We start from the raw sequence: 19,159 nt of genomic DNA, 5'->3' as shown, positions 1-19,159 counted from the left end.
CACCAGTGCGGCAATTTGCTGGACACCATCCCGGTGCCATCCGGATCTCGGCGCGTTCGAGTCACTGTACCGCAAGAGTGACCGCAACTCAGCTGGACACGCCGTCTTTCGGCGCAGCATTGTAGGATGGCCACACCAGTGCGGCAATTTGCTGGACACCACCTCGGTGCCATCCGGATCTCGATGCGTTGTGCTGCCTTCGGCCTATTCGCACATCGGTCCGCTACTGACGCCGCCTCACGTGCCAACGGATTTTCTACGCTTTTTGTAGCCCTATGCCGCATAACAGGTCATGTGACTCGTTTATAAAACTTTTCATTGGATCATTTTACTTTTGGTTTCCTAAAGATGGAAGGCTTGGTCATATGACCTAAAATAACACTTTTCATTGGTTTAGAACATTTTTTTTCCCAAACGATGAAAGCCCCACCTTGTTTCTGGATCATTCAGACTGAAGTTGGCGTCAGCATGAGAGCACCACCATCTCGTGGCTCCGTCGTGGTAATTCCGCGAGCAATTATGGCAGCCGCTCCCCACCGGAAGCCTGCGGGAGTCGGGGGCCCCCAAGACTTTTGTAGAATCTTCACGGCTGAGGGGACGCTTTTCGAGAATGGAGCCCAAGCCCTAGCAGGCAAGCGTCCGAGTTCCAAGGTGTCCCAGGGCCATTTCAGTGCACCAGGCCCAAAACCGAAGAGCTGTCCGCCATTTTAAGAGTCCTGTGGCAGGCGCCTATCGCTGCACTGCAAAAGTGGGAGCAACTCAACAACATGGTGAGCGAGACGCTGTAGCCACAAGAGCGGGCGCAACTCAGCTGGATGGCTGCCACCTGGGGAGGCCCGTTCACGCCGCCTCCCCCACGGCCGCCCCCCCCCCCCCCCGGGCCGCCGCACGCCAATTTTCGGAGCAGCATTGTAGGATACCAAAACCAGTGCGGCAGTTTACTGGACATCACCTGGGTGCCATCAACATCTCAGCGCGTTCTGCTGCCTTGGGACTATTCGCACAACAGACCACTACTGACGAGGCCTCCCCTCGCCCCACCCGGGACGCCCCACGCCAATTTTCGGAGCAGCATTGTAGGATCCCAAAACCAGTGCGGCACCCAGGCGACATCACCTGGGTGCCGTCCAGAACTCTGCACGTTGTGCTGCTTTGGGACTATTCGCACAAAAGACAGCTTCTGACCATTGTTGCTTTTTTGGGTGAAAAATGTTTAAATGTTTTTACAGTTTTTGTTCCGTTCATTATAGTTAAATGTTAATAAAGTTTTAAAATCTAACTTTGTTGGAGTGCTATATATGTTTAAAAAATCGGGTGAATGGGGCCTTGAATCGGGTTATTGTCATGTGTGGGCTTTGCAAGTGTACTGCTACAAGATCGGACATTTCAAACTCAAATGCACGTTCTTTTTCTTACCTTTCCGAAGCATGGAGCGCAATAGCAGGCAGAGAAAGGGTGACGCACGTGTTGAACACTGCCTGGCCTGGCAAGTTGCTGGCAGTGCCCCCCCGCCCGCTCCTGAAAGAGGACACACACCGCCGCCCCGAGTACTTCACAAATCTTTAAAAGACCATGCGCTTGTTCATGAGGCTTAAATGGTTTATCACCCCTTCTAGAACCCCTGCATCGACCCTCTGACGTTTCCTGGAAGAATTAGCACGTAACACAATACCAAGCCCTGTCAGCTGAAACTCCCGAGAAATCATGGGGCATATTATCAAGGGGGTTTATTTCCGCTTTTTGGACTTTAAAAGCCAAAAAAAAAAAGAGATACAATTATCTCCCTATTACCAAGCTGTCGCTAACACCAGTTAGTGACAGCTAAAAGGTGATAGCGACCATCTTGGGCCCCGCTTTGCATATCAGTGATATTTATCACTAATGACATGCAAAGTGGGCGTGCCAAGATGTTAGCGACTGGAAACAGTCCCTATCCATCGCTATCTCCTATTACCAACTTTTGGAGATATTCGCGCTAAGCGCGAATATCTCCAAAATCTAACACCTGCCCTGAGCAGTTCTTAGCCATGTTATCCAATGGGAGGTGGATAACATGGCTAAGAGCATTTGCTCGATAATACATGAATATCGCTGACTTTTCTGCGATAATAGCAAAGTTTATCTGCGATAAAAATCGCCGATGTGCGGCGATAATTTTTGTCTCTAAACAAGTTAGAGACAAAAATTATCGCTAGTTGTTCGTAATATGCCCCAGGGTTTTTGCTTGCAGAAATCGGGAGGCGGGAGACTAGCACTGAAATCAGTAGTCTCACGCCTGAATCGGGAGGGTTGGCATGTCTGAATTCTCTACAGCTGGGGCCATAAACTACATCCGCAGGGGTAGGTGATAGCCTGGGACCAGCCTGGCATCTAAAATGGCTGCCGTGCACGACAAAATTGTGGCATTGGAAAAAAGGCAAGATGGCGCAGCCGCTGGAAGAGATGTATCAACATATATGAGCCTCCTCAGCCACCCTCAGGAAACATAGGGGATTAGGATACGTCTCCCGCACCCCCTTATACCTAGTAATTTAATTAACGAAGCACAAAATGGCGAATTCCCGTTTCGCTACCAGTTTGCGGCCCAGTTCGCGGCCCGTGAAGCGCTTCTACCGTGAAAAATCATTTTTCTTTTATTTTCCCCACGGGACCCTTTAATAACCCCAACAACATTCCTAGGGGGTCAAGAGGGGGATACCTTGCCCCCTTTCATTAAATTCCCCCTTCGTTTTTCACCTCTTCTTCTCTCTCGATCCTACCGAGAGATAAGATGGCGGCCGCTCCGGACTGTCACGCAGCAAAAAAAAAAAAAGCTCACGCACAGCCGCTGGAAGAGATGTATCAACATATATGAGCCTCCTCAGCCACCCTCAGGAAACATAGGGGATTAGGATACGTCTCCCGCACCCCCTTATACCTAGTAATTTAATTAACGAAGCACAAAATGGCGAATTCCCGTTTCGCTACCAGTTTGCGGCCCAGTTCGCGGCCCGTGAAGCGCTTCTACCGTGAAAAATCATTTTTTTTTTTTATTTTCCCCACGGGACCCTTTAATAACCCCAACAACATTCCTAGGGGGTCAAGAGGGGTATACCTTGCCCCCTTTCATTAAATTCCCCCTTCGTTTTTCACCTCTTCTTCTCTCTCGATCCTACCGAGAGATAAGATGGCGGCCGCTCCGGACTGTTTAGAATGTTGACAGACACCGGAGAGCCAATCAGCTTTCTGCGCGCAAAGTTCCGTTTCGCGAAAAGTAAGCGGACCGGATCGCTGCCCAGAGCGCTGTTACAGATATATATCTTGTTTTGAACGTTAATTTCTCAAAAACTACTGGAGCACATATATTGAGACCTAGCAAAGGCACATCGGGCTAACAGTCCCTACAATTTTGCCAAGTTTCGTGCAAATCCATTCAGCCGTTCGAGCTAAAAGTGAGTCCAACCGCCCTATGGAAATTAACATGGGAAAAACGCGTTTTGGGACCCCCCTTTTTTCTCGGCCCCCCCTTGACGAAACCCCCCCAAATTTTCAAGGGCTGCTCAGAAACAAAATGTGAATAAACAAAGTGGAATCCACTCAGAGTGATAGTGATCCCTAGAGTGATGGGGAACACACAGTGTTGTTTAAATGCCCCTCACACACCAACAGGCCCCTTGGTGTCATGCTTCATCATCGGGGCCTTCGCACCCCTCTACGGGATGCGGCGTGCTACGACTCGCGGATACGCAGGAGCACTTGAAGTGAACTATGTGTGGGGGTGTGTGTTTACAAAAGTGTGAGTGAGGTGAGGTGAAAAGGTGAGTAGTTAAAAAATACCTGGCGCGTGGGAGAAAAAAAAAACTTTATTAAATCCCCGGCTGGTATTATTAAAATAAAAGTGCAGGGCGTGGTTTTAGAAAGATACGTGTTAGGGTATCAAACCACTGTATTAAAAGTCAACATGTTTCGGAGGTCAAAGCCCCCTTCTTCAGGACAAGGGTTAATGCACTTACCCTCCCCTTACTCACATGTAAGATGTAAAAGTGAAAATAAAAATTACCACAATGTGTAATGTTCCTCACAATGTTAAATGTCAGTGAGTGTCGTTGCGCCCAATTGGCGTAAGAACCTGTGGAGACAAAATCATAGATAAACATACAAGTCTAAATATCACAGGTTGAAGGAGAAGAATGATGCTTCTCTGAAAAAACATCAGGTAAAACCCAAAAAATATTGGAACCTGGAAAGGAAAAAGAAAAAGGACACTACAAACATACATACACGCAACACCAACGTTACTCTGTGCTCAGGTGTAGGGAGAGCACAACAGAAAGGAATACAAATCTTACTTAAAGTTCCCAAATACAGGACTTCATGAGCCTTTAGCGTATATTGGGGAATCCTTCCTTTCTAATCAGAAAACCTAGGAAATCAATATCAGGGGTTCAGTAGGAAAACTTGGTCATCAGAACGCCACAAGTACAGTATAAAACTGCTTCTCTCTGTGGTCTATAACTCACGGTTACTGCAACAGCTAATCGCCTGCCTTCCCTCAACGCGGCTCCGATGAAGTGAGCTACAAAGGAATCGAGGCCCTTATATATGTTGTGCCTGTGGGTCATTAGCGGAGGTTAATTGAATAATGCAACCCGGTGAATGCCCAAATACGGAGAGACCAAACTTCGCGCGTCCGGTGATGCGCTAGCGCCCTCCGCTATTCTGACGCGCATGCGCACTACCGCTCAGGAGAGACGCATGCGCCGTAGACATGGCTAAAGCGCATGCGTCAACGGAGACACTCCGCATGAACACGGAGCAATCGGTATTATATAAAAACGCCTGCAGATAAATGGCGCTTTTGAATGAATACACCGGTGACATAGATGGAAACATAGTATGTGCTAATAAGGCAAGGCATTTAAGGCAATTAGATGGCCAAGCAAAGTAAGCAATTAATATAGTAGTGGTGAATCAGGTTACTTTACAAAGATGTATTGGGATCTGCAATTACATGGACTGCTTTTACGTGTGGACTTAACATATGGCAATTCTTTAAGAAAAATGTGGTAAAGAGGGGAAACTCTTGGAACATGATCTCTAAGGGGTACATCCTCGATCACAACTCGGTGATACCTTGTTATACTAATGTAATAATCCATATGTACCCAGCAGAAAAACAATTGTTGTCTGTAACCACATGTGTACATCAACAGAATTATGGTGGGTAGTCAGATCGAGTGTTTATCTGAGAAGGTTCCATGGAATGGAATCATTCAGCCCAGTGGTGTCCGTTCCCAACCGAAACACCCACCGTTGTTCTTTTTCTAGGAGACCTATCTCTGAGGGCAGTTGTTCAATTATGGTCCACTGTAGCTCATTCACACAGTGTTGTTGTTCAATATAATGGGTTGACATCTTGGTCGTTAGTTTCTTGCACCTGATGTTACTTTTGTGTTCATTTAACCTGACCCTGACAGGTCTGGTGGTCATTCCCACATATTCCTTTCCACATGGGCAGGTAATTAGATAGACTACATTTTTACTGTTGCAGTTCGTAAATGCACGTTGTTCCCATGTTGTCCCATTGGTAAAAGTTAGATTCTGGCTCTTTCTCGTGAGGTGGCAGTTATTACAGTTGTCACACGGGTAGTGCCCATGTATGCCTTGTAACCTCGTCTGATCCTTGGTAGGAGGGGGTGGTCTAGTATGAACTAGTATATCTCTTAAGTTCCTACCCCTTCTGTGAGCAAACAGAGGTTTCTCCAATGTTAAGCCACCACTCGTTAGAGTGCGCCAATGTTTGTGGACCAATTTTGTCACTTGGTTGCTGACCGGACTGTATGTGGTAACGCAAACCGTCCTGTTTGCGGCATCCTCCCTACGTGGATTGTCCTCCAGAAGGGCATCTCGGTTATTATTTCGTGCTCTGGTAAAGGCTTTTTTGATCACAGTTTCCGGGTATTTTCTCTGTCTTAGTTTTGCACTAAGATCCTTGGCCTGAGTTTTGTATCTGGCCACATCAGTACAGTTCCGCCGAAGGCGTAGGAACTGTCCATAAGGAAGGTTCTCTCTCAGATGACGAGGATGAAAGCTGTCAAATCTGAGGAGACAGTTCCTTGCCGTAGGTTTGAAATGTGTTTCCGTTTTCAAAATGCCAGCTTCGTAATAGATATTCAAATCTAGGAAAACCATGTTGGTATTAGAAGCCTGGTGAGAGAATTACAAAAAGGCATTGATTGTTTAGCCAGTCAATGAATTCAGTTATCATGGTTGCATCTCCATCCCAGATGACCAGGATATCATCAATGTACCTTCGCCAGGTGCGAATCCTCGCCCTGTGTGGATTGTCTTGGTGCAGGATTTTCGTAGATTCCAAATGGTGGACATACAGTCCAGCCAGGCTTGGGGCAAAAGTGCTGCCCATGCTGGTCCCATGCTTCTGCCAGAAAAGAGTGCCCTCATATTCGAAAAAGTTTTTCGTGAGTGCCAGAGAAATGCACTCCATCACTACATTCCGTGGAGTGTGGTAATTCCAATTCGTAGAATGCAGTACCTCCTCAATAATTTGGATGGTTTCATCGTGGGGGAGACTCGTATAGAGGCTCTCCACATCCAGGCTTAGCAACATCTGTGAAGTTGGATCAAAGGTTTGATTATTCAACAGTTGTAGTACTGCTTTAGTGTCCCGTAGATAGGTGTCAGTAGCCTGTACAATTGGCCTCAAGAAAGCATCCGCAAACTTAGATAAAGGTTCCAGGATGGATGAGATTCCGGAAACTATGGGGCGACCAGGGGGGTTCTCCAGGTTCTTGTGCACCTTAGGAATGGTGTAAAAGTAAGGGATGCGCGGGTTCCTCTGTGTCAGGAATTCGGACTCCTTTTTAGTAATCCAGTCATGTGTAAGTGCCTCTTCCACCATACCACCTATCTGGACTCTCAAAGATTCAGTGGGATCTGCCATTTTCCTGAAAATTTCAGCCGATTCCGTCCACAAACGCCAAAGTTATTAGACATAGAATTTTCAAAAATGCCATAGGGAAAAAATCCTAACTATATATACCTACTGGCGATAGCCAGTAGGTAATATATATATATATATATATATATATATATATATATATATATATATATACACACACACACACACACCTTAACTATGCTTACCTTGTGTGGTAAAGGTATATGGATCGTAAAGGCATTTGTGATAAAGGCATATGCATGGTAAATGCTGAGTGGTATAGGCTGTTTCGCAAAATTTGGCCTTTACTTGGGGACTTTATCCATTTCCTTGTACACCCTGTTCTTCATGAAAGTTGAGGGGAAGCCTCGGTGCTCAGCTCAAAAGCAAGCCTATTTGGAGAGTTTGGCACTGACACTCCTAGAAGCTCAAAATTGCGTCTGTTTTAGTATATCGGTTGACATATGCAGTGAAGGTAAACTGGCATACAGGAACTAGTGGTTTATCAGTGATAACCATGAATCTATTAGTCAAGGTCAACCACAGAGGGAATATGAAGCTAGAAAAGGTGATGAAAAGAAACAGCAGGTCACTTATGTCTATGACAAGTGAGATTTACAAATTCATTCATACACGTCCAAGCTGATGAAGATCTCCCACATGCTCTGGATGTGGTTGAAAAGATCTTTGAACACGTCTAACAAGTTGAGGCATAAAAAAGCATGTGCCTAAAAACACAGATGTTTGCTCTGTATAGTATCCACTTCTTGCATGGTCCGCTCCCTCTAAAACAAGATCTCAGGCAAAATCTGCTGAAAATTGACAGTGAGGAAGAAAAACGCATGTAGCAACTAAAACAATTCACATACTCAGGGAAACAGTCTGTGAAACCTCACTTTGCTGTGGCAAACAAAGAACACTGCCAACCATTCAACCATTTCCAACAAACTGAGTCAACAAAAAGAAGCAGCTATGATACAAAGGGCACAGGGTACATAAAGGAACAGAGCAAAAAATATGGGAACCCATATGCATTCCTTGTTTCCACTTCACATAGCCTGAACTCATTTCCTTGCACAAGATACAAAGAAACACTGTCACCAATTGGCAGGGGTAGACTGATTTTTCATGTACTGTAGGTAAATTAATGGAAAGCACAGGAACTTTGAAGTAGTTTACCAGTAGCAGAGGTAGATGGGTTGACAACTACTACTTAAAAGACAACATGCAAACACTTTTCAGCAAGATACCACATAAGAGTTGCATGACCACCTGTTAAGTGAGCTATAAAGAATTAGATACCTAAAAAGGACTTCAGAGAAAGCACATATGAACATACCTGATCAACAATAGAGAGATGTCTTGCTTCTTCTAATTTACTGTTCAAAATTGGATTTGGATGCATCACATCAGGAGACAAATATGGTCTGTACCCTGACAACATGTACGAAAGACATATTCCAGATGGCCCATTACCTTAAAACAAGAAAAGAAACGAACTTTAATATCATAACTTTTTTTTCTTTTAATTTATAACAGTAAAAATGAATAAACGGACTCAAGCCCAATGTATGTTTTTTTATTTTATTTTCTAAATTCTCAACACTACTTATTGGTACTTGAACAAAAGTTTCAATTATATTTATAGGAAGTAAGACTGCTCATGTGAATTTACTAGTTTTCAAGCTGAACCATGTATTATTTGGGCCCACCATGCAATGGTAGCTGAGATAGTTAAACAATTGGTTTACTTTCCACTGCAATACAGTTTATGGAGACAAGAAACACATTGTGTGACTATGGAAACGTGTAATATTTTCATTGTTATGTTATGTTATGTTAGCTGGGGTTTTATAAAGCGCACAGCTACTCTACTGAGTGTCCCGGCGCCGAGTGAGTGTGGCTGAACTAGACAGAAAGGGAAGGTGTGCAGAGCGACATGTGTTGCGTTATTGCTGAAACAGCCATGTTTTTAGAGATTTAGGAGATCCTGAAGAAGTCTCACCGCAAGTGGTAGATCATTCCATAGTTTTGCCGTTCTCAGCCAGAAGGAGCGGCCTACAATGAGAGTATTTCACCACCGGAATACAGACTCGCGCCAATGAGGCGGAGCGAAGAGAGCGTTGTGAATGATAAAATTGAACTCTCTTCCTCAAGTAAGGAGCACCATACCCATGTAAGGCCTTAAAAGCCAGCACCAAGGCCTTAAACTGTTTCCGCTTACGGATCGGAAGCCAGTGTAGATAATTCAAATGAACATACATCCGAGTCCTGGGGCCAAGAGATAGAATGGCCCTGGATGCAGCATTTTGCACAACTTGAAGACGAGTAAGCAGATACTCTGGAAAACCCAGATAAAGAATGTTTATGTAGTCCAGCCTGAGGCCAACTCTCGGCGTGGACTAAAATTTTCCTGTAAGGGATCGAAAGTAATGAAAGAAATTGTTTGAGCATTTTCAAAAAGCCAAAGCTCTGACCGGCCACAGTCTGAACCTGCGGCTTCATACTGAGAATTGTCCAGTTTTACGCCAAGGTTTTTTACAGTTGACACCGGGTTAGCAGGAGGGTGCATGTCCTGAGCCACCAGTTCTGCCATAAGTTGTTAGATGGGCAACCAAAGAAGATGATTTCCGAATTATCGGAATTACATTTAAGTTCATTCAGCTGGAGTCAGGAGAACACCGCCGAGAGGCAGGCCATGATTGCTTCCCCCTTAAACTCTGAATCCTTGTTGCATGTAAAAAGGAGTTGGGTGTCTTCACCATACGACACTATTTTAACTCCATGTGACTCAACTAGACTAGCCAATGGGGACATGTACAGATTGAATAAAGTTGGACTAAGCACCGAGCCCTGAGGCACACCCACCTCCAGTGGGGGGATTAAGGCGGAAAAAGAAGGGGGCCCAAACTGTTTGTTGACGCCCTGATAGAAAAGAGGCAAATCATTTGAGAACCATCCCTCTAAAACCAGCCTCCTGGAGTCTCTTCAGGAGATGGCTGTGAGGGACTGTATCAAAAGCTGCTGAAAGATCTAACAGTATCAGCATAGCCTTGCCGACCTTAATGGATTCTGAAATTTCCAGAAGTGCTGTTTTGGTGCTAAAGTTAGAGCAAAACCCAGATTGGCTTTGATGCGAAATGTTGTTAGTCTCAAGAAATGCATAGGTGACTGAGTGAACTTTTTTTTCCAGTACTTTGGAAAAAAAAGGCAAAAGGGATATGAGCCTATAGTTAACGGGAAGCTCTGGATCCATATTGGCTTTTTCAGAAGGGGAAGAATATGTGCTTTCTTCCACTTGTCAGAAACCAGCCTGTGCTGCAGGGAGGTATTCAGAATCTGGTTCACATAGGGATTAATGGAGGAAGCTATTGCTGCCAAAGTAAACGCAGGGCAAGGGTCAGAAGGAGCACCTGATTTCAGGTTCTTCAAGATGCCTAAGGAAGTTGTTAATGGTAAAGGGGGAAACGCTGTAAAGAGCGGGCAGCTCGCCTGAAGATCAAGGTGGGAGGGGATCTTATCCCAAAAGTTAGCCCCTTGGGAGCTAAGGAAAGTGTCCTGGATCTTTCTAATTTTGTCGGCAAAGAACAAGGCCATCTGATCCACCCAAAGGGGGAAAAAGTCCTAGTCACAGCATTAGGGGATGAGAATTCCTTTACTATTTTAAAAATCTCTTTATTAGTATTCCCGGCAGGTTCTATTCTTGATGAGAAAAGGCATTTTTCCTCTTTGAGGAGAAGTTTGTGATGCAGTTTCAGTGCTTGTTTATACGCAGTTTTCTCCTTGCTCTCAAAGATTTTCCTCCACGCTCTCTCGAGTCTTTTGCAGGTCCTCCTGCTTTCTTTAATAGCAGGCGTAAACTAAGGAGCAGAGACTTGAGAGGTCAAAGTAGGACGAGAAGAGGGAGGGGCAAGCTCTGCTGCACTAAGCAGAAGCCAGTTGTCCAAGACAGTAACATCATCTTCCACATTACCACTCAAAATGTTTGGGTGGGAGTCAAAGGCCACCGTCACCGCTTCAGGTGTGATACAATGATAAGGTCTAATGTTGCCCACACGGGTTTACTCTGGATATTAGAGGGTCCAGTCTCACGGTGGACTCTAAACTCCAAAAGGAAATGGTCTGACCATACCAGTGGCCAAGGGGGAGAAACATCTAAATCCCATGTGGAAAAGACCTGATCTAGAATATGGCCCTTTTCGTGGGTCAGAAAGTATTCAGCGCCTCCGCTAAGCTAGTAGCATCAGGATCGTTAATTTAATCCATATGGACATTAAAGTCCCCTAATATTAAACAGTGTTTGTGTTTAAGCACAATGGCTGCCGCCGCATTACTAATAGCTTTGTTAAACATCCCAACGGGGCCCGGTGGTCTATACACTAGGAAGCTGGCCATGGATTGATGGGGAGATATTACCAGATGGAACCCAAAGGATTCAGCCCTGGCAACATCTTCTGAGTGAAGAAACACGCAGGAATAGATGCCCCCCCTGGCGCTAGGGTGATCTCTCCTGGCCATTTGGTAGCCCGTAGGAATGGCTGCAGCAATTGCAGGATTGGATGAGTCACATAGCCACGTTTCCGTTAAAATAAGAAATCCGGGCTGACATCTTCCAGCAATTCAAAGATATTGAGGGCGTGCTTACGCCTAGATCTAGTATCAAGAAGCAAGCCAAGCAATTTACCTTCAGTCCTGGCCCTATTAACATTAGGTACCCCTGAAGGAGCCAGAGTCGGGGATTACCTATTGGTTCAGAGGAAGAAGATTGGCACCCAACCGCAGTGAGAACACAACGTTCCCTGAGATATACTGTAAGGGGGAAAGGGGGAGCAGCAGCTCACATCCTAGCGGAGTTCCCATAACCTATCTATGGTGAAAGTCCGTCTAGTGATAGTACTTACAGATCCACCTGGAGCATTTCCAGCGCCGGGCGCTTCCGGGGCGCGGATGGGTGCAGATGGGCTTGCCTCTGGCGGCCCGCTGCGCGTTTCCCCCAGGGTGATATTTAAAGCCCCCACTTAATTAGTGCTAAAGCGCTAACTCAGGAAACATGGTGGGCACGCTCGCATGGACGGGCCCCACCGGAAGAGAGAGAGGCAGTCGGGTCACGTGGACAGCCAAACTGAGGCAGAATTAATACAATCAGACAACAACAGTAAGTTTAAAAAGGATTAAAAATGAGTAATGTTTAAAAAATTGCCTCTGTGCAAAAACAGCGTAGCAGCAATTCTAACACCTAACACAGGCAGCCAGCAGCAGCGTCACTCCATGTATTATCATAAGCATCAACCATTTTGGCTGTGGTGTCCATTTAGTTTCCTTCGTAATTCTTTCATCCTCTGCTGTTCGCCTTTTCACTCTGCTTGTGCCATCTATTTTAATTGACCTCCTGACATAGCCGAGCAATGTACTTGCTGGGGGTTTGTAGCTGCCAGTGCACCTGGTCTTAGATGTTATCTTTTGACTGTTTACTGCTGTCATAAGCATTCCTGCTCCCCCTCCCAATTTGCTGACCACGTAGTCATCTATCTGCCCTTGTTTGCGAATAGCTATTTCTAAACTTGTTCTTTCCATTTCTGTCCATGTGCTTACATTACAACAAAAATTTATATAGGGACGATGGTTAGTGAGTTCAGTGTACCTCCTCCTACAACACTTGAGAGTGTTGTGTGGACGTGGTCCCACTCATGAGTGATTAATAAACTTGTTATTTTATTCCAACTCCAGTACCGATCTCTTTTTGTTAGTTTTTGTAACCCGTGGACGAGAGGGTGACCCTGCACCTGTGTGCTCACTTTTGGGTACATTTCCACATGACCTGTATGACCAATTCTCGGTGGATCAAAACTTGAACTGTGAGTCCTCAATATCTTTGCTTTATATTGCTCTCAACTGATTCCCCTAATCACAAATGATTATTTTTCACTACTATTCACTGTGTCGATTTTGCCAAAGCCCAGAACTGGAAGGGGCACCTCAGGCAAGGGTAGGACTCACAGATGGCAGAGTCCAGCTGCACCAGAAGAGTTGCAAGTAGTCTTTTGTGCCCCTGAAACTTCAGAGAAGAGGGGGCAAGCCAACAAGCCCTTGGAGAAACTTGGGTGCAAGGATCTGAGAACAGGTCCAGTCCTTCTCATTCAAAGCAAAAAGCAGTAGGCAGCTGGCCAACACAGCAGAGCAGGTAGAAAAGTGGCAGTTCTCAGCAGCACAGCAATCAGCTGTTGAACCTTAAATCAGCAGAACCTTTTCAATGTTCCGTTTGTAAAAACTGGCCTCAAAACAGTTGCACTTTCAATTGGGTGCAGAAAGTTTCAGATTCCCTCCTTTAGGCTAATGTTCAACTCCTTCTACCACAATTTCCAAGTAGCGGATTGGGCTCTGCCACTCTCCTTCTCAAGATCCTTGTAGGATCTGTTTTTTTTCTCTTTTTATCAAAACCATTGTCACGTCCTATTAAAGCGAGCTGACAGCAATTCACAGAGTCCCTCTATGGTTCTCCCTACAAATCTGGGGTCAAGCAGAATTGGTTCACTCTGAAAATACAACAGCAAAATGTTACATAAGCAGGCAGTCAGGAATGAAATCTCCAGCTCCACTGCCTTTAGCAGTTCAGATCTGCATGCGGGTAGAAAAACATCACTTAGCCCTATCAGCTTCCTTTAATGTAAGAGTAGATCACTTGAGCAGAGTTGTCCTCCATCCCATTTCTAACCTAGTTCTTCTAGACTTCCTGGAGGTTTACAAGAGTTTCGAGTCTATAAAGGTGGACTCTACGTCAGTTTCAGCAATGCTATTTTTCCATGTTGCCTCGCCTGGGATCCAGAGTTGGGACTTAGAGGACAGTCCAATGGAACTCTCTTTGACCTTCCCTTCTTTTGTATGCCTTCCCTCCATTTCCACTATTTAACAGATTTTCAACTCATCTCGATAGGCAGCGGCGGTTCCTCTGCAATGGCAGAGGATCATCGCCCCACTTGCTCAGAGCCAGCAGCTGAAAAATAAAACAATATTTTACTATTGTTTTATTTTTCAGCGGCTGGCTGAGCCAGCATGTGCAGGGAAGGGGCAAGGCTGGGCCATGGAAGGGGGGAGGAGGAGTGGTAGAAGTGCACTTTTAAGTGCACTTGTCAGTTTGACTGGACGTCGTAGGCTTGCCAAACTGGAATGCGCACTTGGGTTTCTGCAACCCAGCTGTATTGCACAGCCGGGTTGGAGGAACAGCACTGACTCACTGCACCTGAGCAAGCATTAATCCAGCCCAATCAGGCCAATTCCCATGCTATTCTCATGCTTGAGAACAGCACGGGATTGGATGGGGAGTCATGATGCCTTCCCTGGGACGGTGGGGACCAGGAACAGGCAGCAGATGAGCAGCACCAGGTAAGAGTTTTTTTCATTATTAAACTCCCCCTGCAAAGCGCGCACCCTGTGCGCTTCCCATCATCCCCCATCCCCCCGTTCCCCCTCCACCCGCCCGTCGATATTTATCTGTGTCACCCGCCACTGTCCAGCGGGAAATAGCAATCCTAATAGTCACATCCTGGCACTAGATTATATTTTATTTATTTATTTATTTATGTTTTTTTATATAGCGCGGACTTTACCCGGAGGTGTCAGAGTGCTTCACAATAGGAACAGAACTGATACATGAGAACATTACAAGTGAAAAAATTACAAAAGCAAACGTTACATTACATGAGAAAAAAGTGACAATCGTGAGAATACAAAATACAAGAGGTAGCAAACGTGCATTACAGGAGGAAAAAGTGACATGTGTGCAGGTTACAAAAGCGTACAAAGTACAAGTAGAGGTATAATACTGAAATAAATGGAGGACACTCAAACACAAGAACAAACGTTACGTAGGCAATGGTATGTGAAAGTCTTTGGAATGGAAACTGCCTCAAAATACTTTTCCAATATACAGACTTCTTCTGTCTCAGGTGTCCTGTCAAAATCTTCATCTGTCGGCCTGGAAGCTGAGAGGTGTGGGATCCAATACTTAGGCGTCTCTTTTTCTCTTATGAACATCGCTGCCTTTTCTTTGCTTCATGGTATACAGTATCCCTGCTCTTGTGAGCCTGGATAGGTCTTACAATTCCTCCAAGAAAAATTTGATCAGGGCCCAGCAATATCCATCCTTAGAGTTTGGTAGGCAGACATAAGGGTAGACAGGGGACCTTTAGAAGATCTCTCCGACATGGAACAATTAGGTAAGTCTCCTGAGAGGATTTTCATTACGCCGCCACCCTTTTTCCTCTTAGGATTTGCTTTTATATCTTAATGCTCTGTAGTTCCCTCCTTTGGAGTCATTAGAAGAGATTTTTTTGTTCTTCAACTTTTCCTTTTTGGAGGCCATTACCATCACACGCAGGTTGGGGAAGTTAGAATTTCTTTCTGTTAGAGCTCCTTATTTGTGCACTTTGTGACATATTAAATATATGTTTAGGACTGGACTGCCTTTTTCTTTCCACCATAACCAGGAAATTATTCTTTCTTCATTTTTTTTGTTACCTCTTTTGTTGAAAAGGAAGCATGGCATCTCCTTGATGTCAACACAGCAGTCAAGGTCCAGCTTTCTCATTCTGTTGAGTACTCTGTATGTGAGGAGTCCTTTGTCAATTTCCAACTTTTAAACAAGGGTGCAAACCTTCTACCTCTTTGCCAAGGTTCCAGATCTGTAGAGCAGCCAAAGGCCCTGCCATCCCCTTACCTATGAAGGTTTTTTCAAAATTATTTGTATTTGTTTGATTAATTAAAATCTTACAAAAAGCAGCTAAAACATTAACAGATTTAAAATTATAAAACAATCCGTAAGTTCAATTAATTTCCTAAAAATTAGGCCGTTACCGTACACATTAGGTGCTATAATAATCAATCATTTATGGTTATTTTTAAAGTTAATTCTGTAGATTCATATTCACACAATCCGTAAGTTAATCAAACAAAAGCCTCTAACTTTTTTTGTACAGCACAAAGGAATTTGTTGAATCCTGAATTAATTGGTAGATCATCTGGATTTAAACTTGCCATTAAGGCCTGCCTACATGTCCTTACACCACATTTATTAAATAGTTTCTTAAGTATAGTTTTTCTTTCAACTTCCAGATCTGGACAAAGACACAATAAGTGTAGGATGTTTTCTTGTCCTAATTTACATAGCCTGCATAGGTTGTTATCATTTAATCTTTTCCATGCTGCCAAGTGACATAAGCCTGGCAAAATAGCCAAATCTAGCATTAATAAAGATGTTTTTTTTTTCCGACCATGATTTTTCCAGGTAATTTTGGACCTTTTTTTCTTGAATCCATTAACTATTGGCCATGCATGATTTCGTTTAACGAAAGTATCTTTGTCCTTTATCAGGGAGAGATGATCAGTAAGTTTATATACTGTTTTTTAAGCTCTCCTGCGCGACGGTGGTGTTCCAAATGGGTGTTATACCAAATTAGTCAATTGCTCTGTTTAAGTAGGAGCAGGCAGTTAGGTTTCTATTATTTTTTACTTCTTGCAACAATAAGCGAGACATTTCATTTTCCTGATTGCTTTTTATTCTGTTCCACACTTTCAGTGTGTGCCCCTTCCTTACGTACCATTGGTTATTTAGCCCAAACTCCAATCTCACCTGGGCTTGTGAGGCATTCTTTGGGAGAGAGAATAAGGTTCTGTACGTTTTGGCGACAGCGGTATTGATGATCTCCGCGTCTTTCCCGTTGAGCTCCTCACTACCATATGTTAGGGTAGGCAATAATTTTGCGGCAATTATTTTTAATAAGGGGCGATAAGACAAGTCTCCTATGGTTTTCTGAATTGTTCTAAATGCCCCGACAAGGGAGGTCGTTTTCCTTGTAATGTCCAGTTTTTGCATCTGGAAATTGCAGTTATCGTTGAAAGTGACGCCCAAATATTTGTAGTCAGTACTCGCTCCAATTTTTTGTCTTGCAAGATCCATTTATATGTAGATTTAAGTCGTACATTTTTTGTAATTACCATTACCTTGGTCTTAACTTTGTTTATGTACATGCCGTTTTCCTTTGTATACTTAGAGATGCTATCAATTAGTGGTTGCATTCGGACTTTGGTGTGACTTAAAAGTATGATGTCATCTGCGTATAATAGGTTGGATATCTGTTTTTGAGCTAACCATGGAGGGTGTGCTTTGATTTCATTTAACTCAGTGGTAAGATCAGCTAAAAATAGATTCAAAAGTAAGGGGGTCAACACGCATCCTTGTTTGAGACCACTAGATGTAGGAATTGTTTTGGTTAATGTTTTTTCCTCTCCCGTCCTCACCCTAACCCAAGTTTCTGAGTGCAGGAGCTTAATCATCTTTAACAGATTATCCGGTATTCCTTGTTTGCTAAGTTTATCCCATAGAAGTTCTCTGTCAACACAATCAAAAGCAGATTTAAAATCTACGAAACATAGGTATAACGGTTGTTTAGATAAAATTGCTTTGTCAATTAGTATTGATAAAGTTAAAATGTTTGTGGACGTACCAAGGCCTTTGATAAAGCCTGTTTGGTTCGGGGGCAGTACCCGTTTCTCTTTTGCCCAGTCTGTTAAGTTCGTCAATAGAATTCCAGCTTGGCATCCGTATCCTGCAAAGTAATTAGGCGATAGTTTTCCGGCAGTTGCCAATTTCCTTTCTCAAATATGAGTGTTATAAGTGATCCTTTCCATGACTTCGGGATTTGACTGCTCTGTACCACTTCTTTAAAAAATCTGTAAGGTAAATTGACCAAAAATCAGGTGCTTCTTTGAATAGTGCAAAAGGGATACCATTGGGACCGGGGGCCACATTCTTTTGTTTTTTTATCAATCTGGCCACTTGAGTTTTGGATATTAAAATTTCACTATCACCTACTAGGTCAACTTTTGTGGTGCGCACATTAGCAATACATTCTCTAAATGCTGGTTGATTAGGATTTAGATGTATTTTAAGAAACGTCACCGATTCTACTTCAGATAAACTAGATCCTATAGCAGCTTTATTTGATCTAGCTAGGCCATTAATTAATCTCCAGAACTCACTTGAGTTTGCTAATGTGCTTGCATTGTTTATTTTTGTCCACAGGTCTTGTCTGGCTTTGTTCTTTTCATTCCAAATCAATTTCCTTAGAGTATAATTTGTATTTCTTAATAATGCCACTATTTTCTCGTTGAGCGGGGACTTGGTTAGCTGTCTCCTAAGCCTGTTTCGCGTTCTTCTGATTTTCCTTACAGTATGAGGAAGAAAGATGTTGGATTCTCTGGTTTCTCTTTTTTTGCTCTGGGCCACTTTCCCCCTTTGTACACCTGTTGTTTTTGTATTGTAGGTTACTACTTTCTAGGTAAATTTTTCCCATCGGTCTATGACAGTTGTCTTTGTTTTTTCATCCATGCATGCTATCACTAGGTTTTGCCTTTGCCGTGATCTCATCCGTGTTTTCAGGTTTCCATATGAGTTTCTTATAGTTAATGGTACAGATCTGACCTGAGATTGTCTGGAAGTTTTCAGATTTTGGACAGGATAGGTTTATCTCAATGATTTGCTGGCTGTGATCGCTGTCCGAGACTTTATTCAAGCAATAAGATGTCACCTTGTTAAAAGTAGTCAACGATGTTAATGTGTAATCGATTTGTGAATTACCATTACTTGAGTGAAAAGAACAAGCTGGTGGACAGTCCGTTGGAAATCTGCCATATAGTATCCTGAGACCCAGCGCTTCCATGTCCTTCACCAAATTTCTCCCTATTCTATTTTGTTTATTGTCTGTTCTAGGTTCCATTATTGGGTCCGGTATTGCCCATTGTTGATTTTGGGATTGGACAAAGTCGCCCCACACTAAGGGCATTAACAAGTTTGTATTAAAATCCCCTGTTACAATGTAATCGGCCAATGGCTCTTCCAAAATTTGCTCCAATAATAAGTCATTTAGGGCAATAGCCATCTCTTTCTTTGAGATCCGTTTTGTAGGTATGTAAACATTGACTAAGGTTAGAGCTTTATAGGGCCTACTTTTACAAGATTTGTAGCAAATTTTTATTGCAAGAGGTTTCGATTGTTCATATGGATTTGCTCATTTTATACGAATATTGCTAGACCTCCACAGGGGCGTCCAAATTTCTGATATTTAACTGCTGGTTCAAAATATCCCCTGTAGTGTTTTAACATAAATGGGTCTATTGCCCATGTTTCCTGCAATAGTATTGGTTTGAGAATCCTTGTATTTTAGCTTC

At 43.7% G+C, this 19,159-nt stretch overlaps 1 protein-coding gene across 4 annotated transcripts in view; it reads right to left on the bottom strand.

Moving 5' to 3' along the window:
• Positions 1 to 19,159, bottom strand: part of OSGIN2 (oxidative stress induced growth inhibitor family member 2) — a 127,820-nt gene that overhangs the window by 69,264 nt on the left and 39,397 nt on the right. For all 4 annotated transcript variants that reach the window (XM_086965969.1, XM_086965971.1, XM_086965970.1 and 1 more), the window contains one exon: positions 8,277 to 8,413. In XM_086965969.1, coding sequence (XP_086822095.1) covers positions 8,277 to 8,413 — 137 coding nt within the window. The remainder of the gene's footprint in view (positions 1 to 8,276; positions 8,414 to 19,159) is intronic.

This window comes from Lissotriton vulgaris, chromosome 4_1, assembly GCF_964263255.1.
Source record: "Lissotriton vulgaris chromosome 4_1, aLisVul1.2, whole genome shotgun sequence".
In the NCBI taxonomy this organism is placed as follows: Eukaryota; Metazoa; Chordata; class Amphibia; order Caudata; family Salamandridae; genus Lissotriton; species Lissotriton vulgaris.
This window is presented reverse-complemented; position numbering and strand designations above follow the sequence as displayed.